The sequence below is a fragment of the Uloborus diversus genome, chromosome 10 (genome assembly GCF_026930045.1).
Source record: "Uloborus diversus isolate 005 chromosome 10, Udiv.v.3.1, whole genome shotgun sequence".
Taxonomy (NCBI): Eukaryota; Metazoa; Arthropoda; class Arachnida; order Araneae; family Uloboridae; genus Uloborus; species Uloborus diversus.
The window spans coordinates 26,384,823-26,398,060 of record NC_072740.1 but is presented as its reverse complement, the minus strand read 5'-3'; the positions used below and the strand labels follow the sequence as shown (position 1 = coordinate 26,398,060).

Here is a 13,238-nt window from a genome sequence, read left to right as displayed (position 1 = left end):
CAACGGCAAGAATCTTAATGGACGTCGGTTTCCGATACCAGCGTCTTCCAGTCTGCTCCGAATGGTTTTTCTTGATACCATCAGATATCTCTGGCAGGTATGATAAATACCTTTATGCTGAAAAGTAAAGTAAGAAATAACAACGTCAAAAAGCACAAATTGCAGATTACTACAGACACGTGTTTCGGCGTTAAAAGGAACGCCTTTATCAATGCAAAAAGTAATGAGCTTATATATGAAGAAAACATCCGACAAAAGCTTTTGTGTCTGCAGTAATCTGCAATTTGTGCTTTTTGACGTTGTTATTTCTTACTTTACCTCTGGAAATTGTTAAACGGCATGGAAATCATGTTAGTGACGTTGTTGGAACAGAAGTGGCAGCTTTTATGATCACGCGGTCGTAGCGCTCATTTGTGTTTTTGAGATGCCCTAACCGTCCGCAATGGTGCCCTTTGAGTGATCCTTTGTCACCTACAATGAGCTACTATACAATATCGCTCTGATCGAGGTGGCGGTAGATACGCCCGTATAACCAACCTGCTTCTCCGATACCTACTGTACGTCCCTTTTCTCAGTGTCCAATAATTGTGCATATTGACACTGGTTACCTCTAAAAAAAATCGTTCTAGTCACAATAGTGTCCTTACAAGTTGAGAGTTTTGTTTGAATAGCTCTTTGGCGCGAGCTATTTTACTTTAAATCTTATTTATCTGCACATCTTGAATGCGCATAGCGCGCTTACCCTTGCCGCACTGGTGACGAAATTTAAATCATTTGCATGCCTGTTACTAAACTACATTCCTGCCAGTTTTAGTTTCTTGGTTGCAGCTCAATTTCTTCGGGGTGCATATATTTTTTTGAGATAGAGGATATTTCAACTTCTGAACACAGCTCAGTTTGCGCGACTAAGTCGCTCCCAACGATTCAGATTTTGAGCTCAAAATTTAAGTTTAAGCCAAAGCATTTAAAATCGTTTAATGAGATTCAAAAAATAACGGTAAAAAATAGTTCTTCGTTACTTCAAAGTCTAAAGGGCCCTCTATCGGCATTTTTTGAATTTCATCGTTAAAATTTATTTTCAAGAAAAGAAAGAATCATCTTAGCGAAAGCCGCAAACGTATCGACCAATTTTTTTGGTTTTTTTTTTTTTTATAATCATTTGAAATTTTGGACTCTACACTGTAATGGCGACTATCTCCTTTGGCAGACGTTTGGAACCCTTAGTTTTTATTTAATGTTATTTGTCTTAATGCGTACTACCCTTAAAGTTTTACTGAAAAGTTGAGACTCACCCTGTATTATAGTTACATAAATGTTTTCAATAAATTAAAAATATATTTTTAGATAATTTGTAAGTCTCTTTTAAAAAGAGTCTTTCAAGTCGGAAATCTTTCAGATCTTAAAAATTACCGAAATATTTTCATCACATTTAAAAAAAAAAAAAAAAAAAAAAAAAAAAAAAAAAAAAAACTAATTGAATCAATAACGATAGATCTTTCTCCATGATTAAATGAATACTACTAAAGCCACATGTGAAATAAAAATACTAACATTTCATTAAAAAGTAAGAAAAGTTTGTAGATTCGTACGTAAGGGGACAAAAGAAAAATGTCCTACTATTATAACTGCGTAAAATTGAGATTGCGTCATTGAGCAAAATATTAGATTACAAAGCCTTCTTCCTTTTTTTTTGTTTCTATGAATTTTTTATGCAAAATGTGTTCAGTAAATAAAGAAACTGAAAGAGATTTGAAAAATATTTCCGGAAAAGGATGTTACTTTTAGTTGCTTGGTATTCAGTTACTGACTGAAACTAATGCAATATATTTTTAAATGCAATATTTGTTCGCATGAACATTATGAGTTTCGAACCAAAAGAAACCGCAACAAAAATCCATCGGTTGCTCATGTTCTAGTAGCGCAGCAACAAATTCTTTCTGGGTGGGGTTTTTGGACGCAACCACCCTTATTAGCACGTGAACTGAAGTACTAGAATTGTCAATATGTGTTAAAACCCAAGGGTTTTGGGGAGTTGACCACTGAGACTCCCTCTGGCTGTGCCACTGTCACGGTCTACGCCTGCTCACATTATACAGATGAAACGTCTGAAATCAATGCTGTGCCACTTGAACGTAGGAATTTGTGTTGCTCCCGATATAAACCGAATATTTTAACTGTATATTTAAATACAGTTAAATATTCGGTTAATATCCATATCATATCTTAAAGAAAATAAAACTTCACCATTATAAGAAAAGTTAAAGTGTACCTTTGTTCAAAATAAAAAATATACATAGAGAAAAATTAACATTAGATGCATAAATTGTAATAAAATTTTGTGGTTCTGTATTGAGGGTTAGAAGAAACCTCTTTTTCAGAGCAAAAGAAGTGAAATTATGCATGAACAGGCATCTGACAAAAGAAAAGTTTCCCGTCTGTTTATTTATAACATTATTTCTTTTCAATGAAAACGAGATTTCTCGTAACGTCGAAACAAGCGGCTAAAGTTTTTATTGCTATTGCTGAATTAATCGCATATTTCTATTTTTATCATCATAACGCTGTAAAGCAAGGTGCAAATATTAATACTAGTTTTACAGACCTGCGTATTAGACAAAAATTATACATAAATGGAAAAAACATTTACACATTTTTTCAAATAATAAATTATAGTACTGAGGTACACATGCGCAGCACAAAAAGAAAGAAACTACAAAATGTAATAAGAAAATCAAGTAGAATCAACTCAACATACATGGTTGAGATCTTAAGAAATGGGTATTTTATAAAATATATCCATACAAATAATTTATTTTCCATTATATCACAAACAGTATAATAAATTTTTCTAAAAAATGAATCCTTTTTTATTGTAAAATATTCGTTCAAAGCGGTTCCTTATGGAAATAATCAAACAAACAGATTTTCTATCTATGATTCTATCTGTGATAATACCGTGAAATTTGATTTAAAAGTTTTTTAGTCGATGATATTGAGAGCAAAATATAATAAGTTAGTAAAATAAAATAGATGTGTTTGGTTAAGGATCATATGCTTTCTTTGCTTCATTCAAAATGCTTGCTGCACAATTTTTCCAATAGTTCTCATATCTATAGAAAAAACAAGTAATAGTTTTATTGACAACAACTCAAATGCAGAAATGTATCTGTGAGTAGTTTGCAAGAGGGATTTTTGAAACTCATCCAAATAAAATACAATTTATCCTACAATTGTAAACCATCAAAGGAAACTTAATGCATGGAAAAAAGACAATAAGAATATAACATGAATTTCAATCTATATATATTTTTATATAAAATTAATATTAAATATGGCACTAATTTGATTCAATAACAACACATTTTTAAATTTATCAGCGCTCGTGGAGACGTAACAAGTTTCCAAAAGAATATCGACTGAAAAATAGGGATTTCCAAGTTTTAGTTAATGGTTAATTTTAACCATTTTTACCAATTTTCTTCCCGCTTTCACAACTTAGTAATTTCACAACTTTATACTGTTTTTTTTTTAAGTTAGTTTTTAGCAATTTTTTGTAAAAATTTTTAAACTTTTCTAGTTAACTTGAAATGTTTTACAAAAACTTTGGTCCTGTGTACCAAGAATCTTTTTTTTTTTCATTGTACAAAAACAGCTGCTGATTTATTCAAAAGTTAAACTGGTTAGCACATATTGTTATAGTAATTACCATTCCATTGAGTATGATGCTGTAAATGACAAGTTCTACTCAATTGAAAGTTTTATGAAAAAGTAGTAACCGTCCCTAGGTGTAAAATGTCAACGTACCTAAGTACATTACCATTAGTCAAGGTTCAAACTGTAATGAATGAGAAACCAAACATGGGTTTTATAAAAGTAACAATATCAGCGAATAGCATTCGTTTATCATGTGGTAACTTTTTAAATTACAATGCGTTAAATCATAGTTAAAAAAAATTATTCTATAATTCAGCTGTGTTCATTGCCGTTCTGCTAACTATGTATCTTTTTATTAAAATATTAACATAAAGATGTGGACCTAGGTACGAGGCAACTATATGGCCCAAGGTGCAACAAAAATGATTTTATGTGAAACTTCTACTGAAAAATTAACCTGAACGGGAAACTTATTCAATACCGTATTTAGTAATTAATGTGTCAAACTAAAATTTAAAGAGACATTTTTGACTTCGCTCTGCACAGAAATAAAAAAAATGAGCTACGGAAGTTCACTTCCAGCAACACTACAAGTTCTCTAATAATAACTTGTTACTACTTGCTCCTCGAGGATTCAAAAATGGTTGCAATAGTTACAATTGGTGTGTTAACTTACCTAACTAAATAAAAAAATTGAGAACTGAATGTAAAAATGTAGGTACAAGATTACCCTCGGTACACAGATCTTCCTTATTTTGAGATAGAAACAGTTGAGATAAATATTTTCGTAGCTGATGTGCATAAAACAGGAAATCCTTATTTCAATGAATATCCTTAATTAAGACCTTTTTTGGAAGAAACAAAAGCAGTTATAATTTTACCACATGAAAAGTACCAACCGATTTTAATGCAAAAACATTGATATGAAAATTTTTACAAACTATGCAGATATATGTTACGATTAGAGTATAAAATTCTTGAAGGTGGGACTTTTTTTTTGAGAGAGAGCATTTGAGTGCGTATTTGATGCTTCAAAAAAAAAAAAAAAAAAAAAAAAAAAAAAATCACCAGGTAAAAAATACTGATTGGTTTCATTATGATATGTTGCTCTCTAAATCAAAATAAAATAAAAGATGAAAACACGTTGGCAGAAATTGTAGCTGCCATTCGAATGTAAAATTTAAAGCCTTCTAACTTCACTAGTACTCATAACATTCATCTACACCGAGTAAGGACAAGAACATACTTAAATAACATAAAACAAACTTTACAGTTTTTTTTATGATTTCTTTCATGGATATTTATAAAAGTAGTATAAAGTAATAACAAAATCATGGCTGTGATGTACAGCAGTAATTACAAAATATAATCTATGTACAACTAAACACTTTTAAATATACATGTACACACCTAATGAGTTGAAGCACCTCACTAATGGCAGAAATGAACAAATGCAGCAGGTAGAGATTTTAGGCACTCCACAATGAGCTGGTGTTTCTCATTCATCGAAATTTTGATGTATTTTATTGCATCTAACGTACACACCCATGCTCCATGTTAGTAGCACCAAAGCTCTAGAGCCTTCATAGAAGCAATGGATGATAAAATAAATGATGCATATGAACTGGGAGATTTTGCTCATCATGCTGTCTGTATGAATAATTACAAAATTGTCAATGGTGTAGAGAACATGACATTTCTCATCTTTCATGGTATCTTAATTTAGGACCAGAATACTGTTTATACACACATGAACACATACTTTAAAATTTCTTCACTATACATGTAATCCAACAATGCATACCATCTTTCAGCGCAAGCACACCTTTATTACCAGATAGCCATCCAGCAATTAATAATTTACAACTGGAATAATGGCACTCATCTACTTGAGCAACAACTCCACCAGACTTGCTGGCTGGACAGCACAGACCACGATGGCCCAATTATTGCCAGGTAAGACAGGCAGAGAAATCGTAAATGATGGATGGAATTTAATAAGTCTAATGTATCATAGCTGTGTGTCGCCCATATCACACAAATTTCTAGACACAATATACTCTAACAAACCTCTGTACAAAAAGTCATACTGTGCCTAAAAGAAATAAAAGAACAATTTATTTTCATACCAAGTAATTTACAGAACAAAACATACATACATACATCATATTATTTGAATCGTATTATTTGAATACATCATATTATTTGAATGCAGTGGTAGTCAAACATACATACATCATATTATTTGAATCACATAATTTGAATACATCATATTATTTGAATACAGTGGGTAGTCAAAATTATAAGGACAAAAGGAAAAACTACCATATCTTCGCTGTATTTGGTTCAAAGGTTATGCAAATATTATGACTTGTAACCAAAAGTAAATGATACTTTATTTTATAACTTTGTGATATGGACAAAATTATAAGGACAATTCGATTTGTATATTCTAAAAAGGAAAATTTGCATGTTTTTTGTTCTGCATTTGTGCTACATAACGATATAAAAGCTTAGTAAGCGATGGGGAAAGTCACATTATATTTTTACAGTCATCCCGCTACGTTCAGAACTGAAAGAAATGGAGAAAAAGGAAGTGGTTGCTTGAAAAATTTCACGACGTACTGTATGTCAAATTGCAACAAATTTCAATAGATAGAGATCAGTTATTTAGAGCTTTCTCAAAAATTATGGCAAATAAGGTCGACAAAGACTTAAAGGTAGGAAATCTTTTGTTTCTGTGTGTGTGAAACTAATGACGATAAGACGAGTTTGCTCCAAAAAACAAACATCAAGAGAACTAATGTCATGACACTCTTAAAAACTGATCATAAGAGACCGAAGATTGAGCGTGCCAAAAATGCGTTGTTATGGGTTAAAAGTGGGATAATGTAATGCTTTTCGAAGAGAAAAAGTTTAATTAGGATGGACTAGATGGTTTTTGCCACTTCTGGTACGATCTTTGTGGAGGAAAAAAAATCTTAAAGCGTACATTTGGAGGCGGTTCAGTAATGGTCTGAGGAAGTTTCGCAACGGACGGAAACTATACCAAATGTTTTTGTTTAGGGCCGAATGAATTCTGAGAGCAATGTTGAAGTTCTGCGCAAAATTTTTTTTCAACCAAAATCACCGTTAATTACGAGTTTAAACTAATTGTTCCAGAAGAATAATGCCTAATTATATGTTTCTTAAACCTCAAAATCATTGCTTGATGCTTATTTCGTGAAATTACTGTACTGGCCGGACAAAGGCTTGATCTCAGTTTAATAGAAACTTAGTGAGACATTCTGGCACCCGAAGTATGAAAACATGGTACTCAATATCAAAATAAGCAAGAACTCATTTTCTCTATCGAAAGAGCCAGGAACAAAATTTCCTAGAACGTTTTTCAACTTCCATGACATGAAGACAGATATAAGTTATTGAAACAAAATGGGGATACTATTAATTTCTAGGATTTTTCAGGGCAAAACGCTCGTTGTCCGTATAATTTTGTCCAGTTTTAATACTAACATTTTTTTAAATCAATCGCGACAAAACATTTATATTTCGTTTTTTCAAATTTTCTGCATTCCACAATGATTTCTAAAAAGGCATATTGTGTCTAAATTTCACTGAATTATTTCAGAAACATTTTTATTCTCAGCAATTTTTCTGCTGTCCTTATAATTCTGATCACCACTGTGACATGTATACGACAAATTAAAAATATGTTGCGATCTAATTTCGCCCACTGAAAACATACACTGGGGAAATCGTGTGTTAATGCACAATAACTTTTTTTTGTGTCATATTAAAGCATTACACACTAATTCAACTACCGTCAAAGTGTAAAACCCATGCAACATTAATCCTGTGCCAAAGCAACTGTTCCAGCAAAAGCGTCATTCGAGCTCTTATTTCTAATTGAAGAAGTTGAGACACTATTCAAATTACGTTGATGAAGAGGTCAATGCTATTTTTATGACACCAAATTTCGACTTTTGTTCTTGAAAATTAGACTTGCCAATCCCTTTCTCATTTGCGAGATGAGGTAAAGGTTGGCAAATTTTACCTCGAGTTAGGAGTATTTTTTGTTTTTTGAATCTCTTCTCGTTGCCTTTAAATCATTATTGTGTTTGCTCTTAACTCAACTGGAATCATCATTAAATGTAATTCGACTCTTTTTCAATGTAACGAAAATGGTTATTAAGGGGTCATGTATAGTACGTGCAATCACACTTTAATTCTTTGGATATCTGCATTTCGGGCGTCAATCATTTTAAGATGCCGGAAACAAATATTGCGAGATGCTCAGAGCATTTGTTTTATATTTTAAATGGACAGATTTCCTAGCACATAGGTCAGCAATGTTGACTTCTAAATAAACTGTTAAATGTTTTATATGTACATAGGCGGGTTCAAATGCAACTTCCGGTCTGAACGGAGCAATAAGAGCCTATTTGCTGAACCAATCAAACCAAAATTTTAGGTACGGTATTTGAAGGTATGAGCTCGAGATTGTGATGATTGTAAACAACGCAGTGCTCACGATTAGGATTACACTGAACGAATTTCGAAATTTCTGAAAGGAAACTCAATTTTTTTCCTTTGCTAAAATTGATCAGTGTATTTAAAAACCAAATTTCATTTAAATTATTGGCGTGTGATGAAAATTGCTCGTTAGCACATTTGAGTACCACGCTGAAGAAACCCGCTTTCCACACTGCTTGTGAAATGTTTTTCCATAATCGGCGATGATGATGATCGGCGATTGGTTCTTCTATTACTGTCCAATTCTTTTAGTTATGCAAAGACAGACAACGCTCTTCTTTCTCGTATTGTCATTAATCCTTTATAACGCTCTTCTTAGCGTAGAAATAAGAACAACAGTTCCTAAAAATGTCACTTAAATTTTGAGCAACTATCCATAAAAATTCTTGCTACAATGAGGCCAACAGTGTGTACGCAACGTCAGAACTCCTTAAAAAGCACTATCAGTATAAGATGAGTTAGTAGTCTTATGTAATCAAAATTTAAACAACATTTACAATTCTTAAAAACGCCCACTAAACGAAGTATGTTTGTTGCTTTGGTTGAAACCTAAATGAGCAATTGTCTTGAACACACATATTTAGCTGAACAGGCAGAGAACGAATTACTTTTCGAATGACTGGCGGATTTATAGCTTTAAATAAAATCCGAAGTACTAGGATATGATGGGGACGACGTAATAATACCCATCAGTAGCATCTATAACTTAGTCAGGGATCGATCCCGGAACCTGGATGCAAAGGCCGTTGACTGTACCAACAATAAAACGGGGTGGCTCAAAAAAAAAAAAAAAAAAATCATTCTCAATGGAATGAAGCAAGTAGTATCTAATTAAAGTCAGCAGTCCCAAAAAACACAGTGCAATAATACAAGGTCTAGCTATTAATTTCCAGCACTGTCGTAACTGTAAGAGAACGAAAAGCCGAAAGATGGAGCTAATGATTGCATATTGAAGAGCGTTCTCTTGCGCATGTGCAGTGCAATCGGTGTCATTCTAAAAAGTGGTTCTTGTGGAAAGGCGCACTAAAACGTAGCTCTTCAATTCCTGTTGTAATACATAATGCGAACTTTTTCAATTGCTTTCAGCATACATACGGACTGCAGCCGATCTGTGTGTGGATCATCATCAACGCTTTTGCCAAAGTGTTTAAACCATTCAAAACTTCAAGTGAACTTGTTTCAACATTTCGTATGTTTCTACAGCTGTCTTGCTAAAATTTAAAGAAAGCTTAATGTTAATTCTTTGCTCCATTTTCACTTCGACGACAGGAATTTGAGAGCTACGTTTTAATGCGCTTTTCCACGAGAACCACTTTTTAGAATGACACCGATTACACTGCACATGCGCAAGAAAACGCTCTATAATATGCAATCATTAGCGCCATTTTCTGGCTTTTCGTTCTCCTACAGTTACGTCAGTCCTGGAAATTAATAGCCGAACCCTGTAAAAGCAGATTTTAAAATCGCTTCAGATCGAGGGAAATCTAATTTCAACTATTAACATAGAATACTACGTTAATGTTCTATAAGAACAACTTAGAGCATACAAATAATTAAGTTGCAAAAACTGTATATTTCAGTATTATAATACAGGCTACGCAGATCACAAAATAGTGGCTTGAGAAACAAAATGTCATCGTTCTCAATTAGCCTTTATATTCTCATGACTTAAATGTTACTGATCATAGAGCTATTCATAAAGAAGGGTAACAGTTTACAAGCGTACAAGAACTCAAACTTGGTGCACATAAAACTTGAGATGTTATTTCTAAGAATAATTCACAGAATCTGGTTGAAACATGGCCAATTCGCGTTTCTGAACCTATCCGAAACCAAAAGCTTATCAGCATCTTAAAAACTTTTCAATTATTACCGAATTATAAATTATTTCTTCCATTGTCTTATATTTTTCGATTTTCAGTTTTTTTTTCTTGTAAAAACGTTTGAAAAATCATTTATATTGAAAAATATTTTTTATTCGTAGTATTATCAAAGACCATATAGCTTCGCATAAGACTGGACACTCCCGTAGAGATCAATGCTTTTCGCGTTTTCTCCCACTTCAATGAAAGTCGTTGAGCACATAAAAAAAACTTCACAGGCGTGTTGGCGATTGAATTTTGGAGGAAAAAATGTTTTATACTGTGTGCAGCGATTAATCGCCAAGTTCAGCCACTGTGCGTCGTGCGCCGTGTGCCGTGTTTGAATCAGTTCTTCTCCCCTCCCTCTGGCGAAGGGTGGTAATTATATGGGCATTTAAGCCTCAGAGAGGGTCATTAAGAAAAAATGAAAGCAAATAAATAAGCAAAAGGAACACAGAAGTGTGTTGTATCAATAACAGACTGTTTACGAAGATGCAAAGATCTTTCTCATTTCTTTTTTTGCTGTTTTATTTATTTTTATTTTCCTTTTTTACTGCCTATTTATTTTTATTTAATTCATTGACTTTGTATTTATTTACTTTGTGAAGCGAATGCAGAGATGTATTTTCATTTTTGTCACAATTTTTTAACTTATAAATTTTATAATTTCTCTATTCACATTATAATTTTTATTTTTTTCATGTCAACAAATCTTGTATTACATTACAATTAAGTTCAAGATGTCAAACTAGCAGAAAGAAAAGGATGAAAATATAATGTATTTAAGTTAAGGAAAAAGTGTTTGAACACAACGTGGGCTTATAATCTGCCGACGGTTAGAAAAGGGTTATGATCCCCATGACTCTCCCCTCGTATCCCCCTGTTTAATACCGAATATTGATCGCGTCAGGGCCGGATTTAGAAGAGGGAAGGCGGGGCAACTGCCCCGGGGCCTCCACAGCAAAGGGGCCCCCACAATAAAATTTTTACAAAATATCCTTTTTTTTTTTTGGTATTTCTACAAAGAATGATTGCACAAGATAATATTATTATGTATATATCAGAAGGGGGGGGGGGGCTCCACTCCTTCGTTGTCCCGGGGCCTCCACACTTCCAAATCCGGCCCTGGATCGCGTAAATAACAAATAATTTAAAAATAGAATGGCTAAGTATTTTGTATTCAGTTCAGATAAAATTATCGACGAAACTAAAGTATTATTAATGCATATTTTTTAATTTTTCGCTAATATTTTAGGTATTTTGAAGAGTATTTGCTGTTAATGATTTTTTTAATGCACATTACACGACTCTATTCATAAGCTTCTTGTACTTACTATTAAGGAATCGTGTTCTATCACGTGTTTTATATTTCCAGTTTTAAATGGGGTAGTTTCCTTCAGTCAAAAATACTACTTTTAGTCATTGAAATGGATAGAATGAGCGAAAAAAAAACATGGACCCAAAAAATACTTTCATTTCCCCAACAGTTATTTTTTAATTAATTTTTTTTAAATGCCAGATTTTACAAACGAGGCGTGGTCTAGATGACGTCACAAATGATGCACTTTTCCGCATCTTTCTTCGCATTTCCACGTTCTGATAGTCAAGCAGCGAATTAAAATTGTGCTCTTCGCTTGTTGTCAATCATATCGTTGCCAACACACGTGAGTAAAGATGCGAATTAAATATTATCCACTGTAAATGGCAACATTGAATGGCATTTCATCATTTGCGATGTCACACGACAGAAACGTAAACAATGAAAGCAGACCGATTTAAGTAATTTTTAAAAAATATTAAACTTAAACAAATTATTTAAAAAATGATCAGATCCAATGTTTTCAAGTATGCTCTTTCAGGAAAAAATGCTTTTAAAATTTTGGAAACGAATCCATTATAATTATTTCTGAAATCCCTAGTTACTTACGGTTCCTTATTTTCCTTCTGTTTATGTTTAATTCCTTACATTCAGTCGAAGCGTATTTCAGATGTTTAATAGACAGCTATTAGATTTTTTTTTTCCCTCCTTCCATGGCATGGGATTCAAGAATACTTACACAACAAAGTTTAATAAATTAATTCCGTTCTTTAATGTTATACCCTTTGACTTGGCGAAGGTTTTTCAAAAAATAAATAAAAATCATTACAAAATACTAATAATTATCATTAAAAGTATCAAACTTCTAAAAAGTTTTTATACATCTCATTAAATTAGGGTAGATAAAGCAATACAAATAGTTTAGTTCTCATTCTCCATCTGTCCCAGCGCCTATACGTTGCTATCTGAGCTGTACAATTTTGCATTCTACTATAACAGGAAACGTAAATATGATTCCTCCCATTACTTGGCCTACCTTTCATGAGTTATTTTTATTATTTTCACGGGAATGCGTTTTTGATGTATTAATCTTGTTACATTGCACGTTTCAGCATTTTAAAATTTGAATTGATTTCCAAGAAGAAAATTTAAATTCCAGGATAAAATGATTAAAAAAAAAAAAAAAAAAAAAAAAAAAAAAGAATCCATAAAGCATAAATTATTCAAAAAGAATGTGAGCAAGTATTTTAATGTCTGAAATTTTTATAGATATAACGATAAATTATTTAAAGCAGTGACTATTGCTTATTCCAAGGGACAACAAGTTCTATGTTTACTCGATTATCAGTATTAAAATGTGTTATCCTAAACTTTATATCTTCCGCTCATGTTTACCGTCATTGGAAAAGTTTTTTGTGCATTTTGCATTCAAAAATCTTTTTATTTTCACTTTTTATGTTTCGCAGAAAAAGACTTCGGAAAGTAAGAATTTTCCCTTTTGTGCCTGTTGTTATTCCTAAAACGATTCTAAGTTTACACTCGGTAATTTCTATTCCCTTTGTTATAAAGCAAACTCATGATAGTTTGCGATGCTTTAGAAATTTTGCTGCTAATTTCACATTGGAGTTTTTCGAGCTTTACTGCAACCGCGTTGAATGACTGAAAATCGATTACCTTTTAAAATATCAACTGATACTCTGGCCACCTTTGGACACCTTTCACTTAAAATTAAATGATTTAAGACACGCTACTTCAAGAACTATGCAATTAAAACACACTTTAGGTCACGTTACAATTTTACATAAAAATTATTTTACATTTGAAACAGAGCTGCTAACCTGGCAAATGGTACAACAGATCTTAAAATCGTT

General features: G+C 32.6%; 1 protein-coding gene across 1 annotated transcript in view; it reads right to left on the bottom strand.

Annotated features, from left to right (window-relative positions):
- Positions 1-3,262: 3,262 nt before the first annotated feature.
- Positions 3,263-13,238, bottom strand: part of LOC129231693 (tyrosine-protein phosphatase 69D-like) — a 679,130-nt gene continuing 669,154 nt past the window's right edge. The window contains exon 29 of the mRNA XM_054866058.1: positions 3,263-5,749. Coding sequence (XP_054722033.1) covers positions 5,666-5,749 — 84 coding nt within the window. The 3' untranslated portion in view covers positions 3,263-5,665. The remainder of the gene's footprint in view (positions 5,750-13,238) is intronic.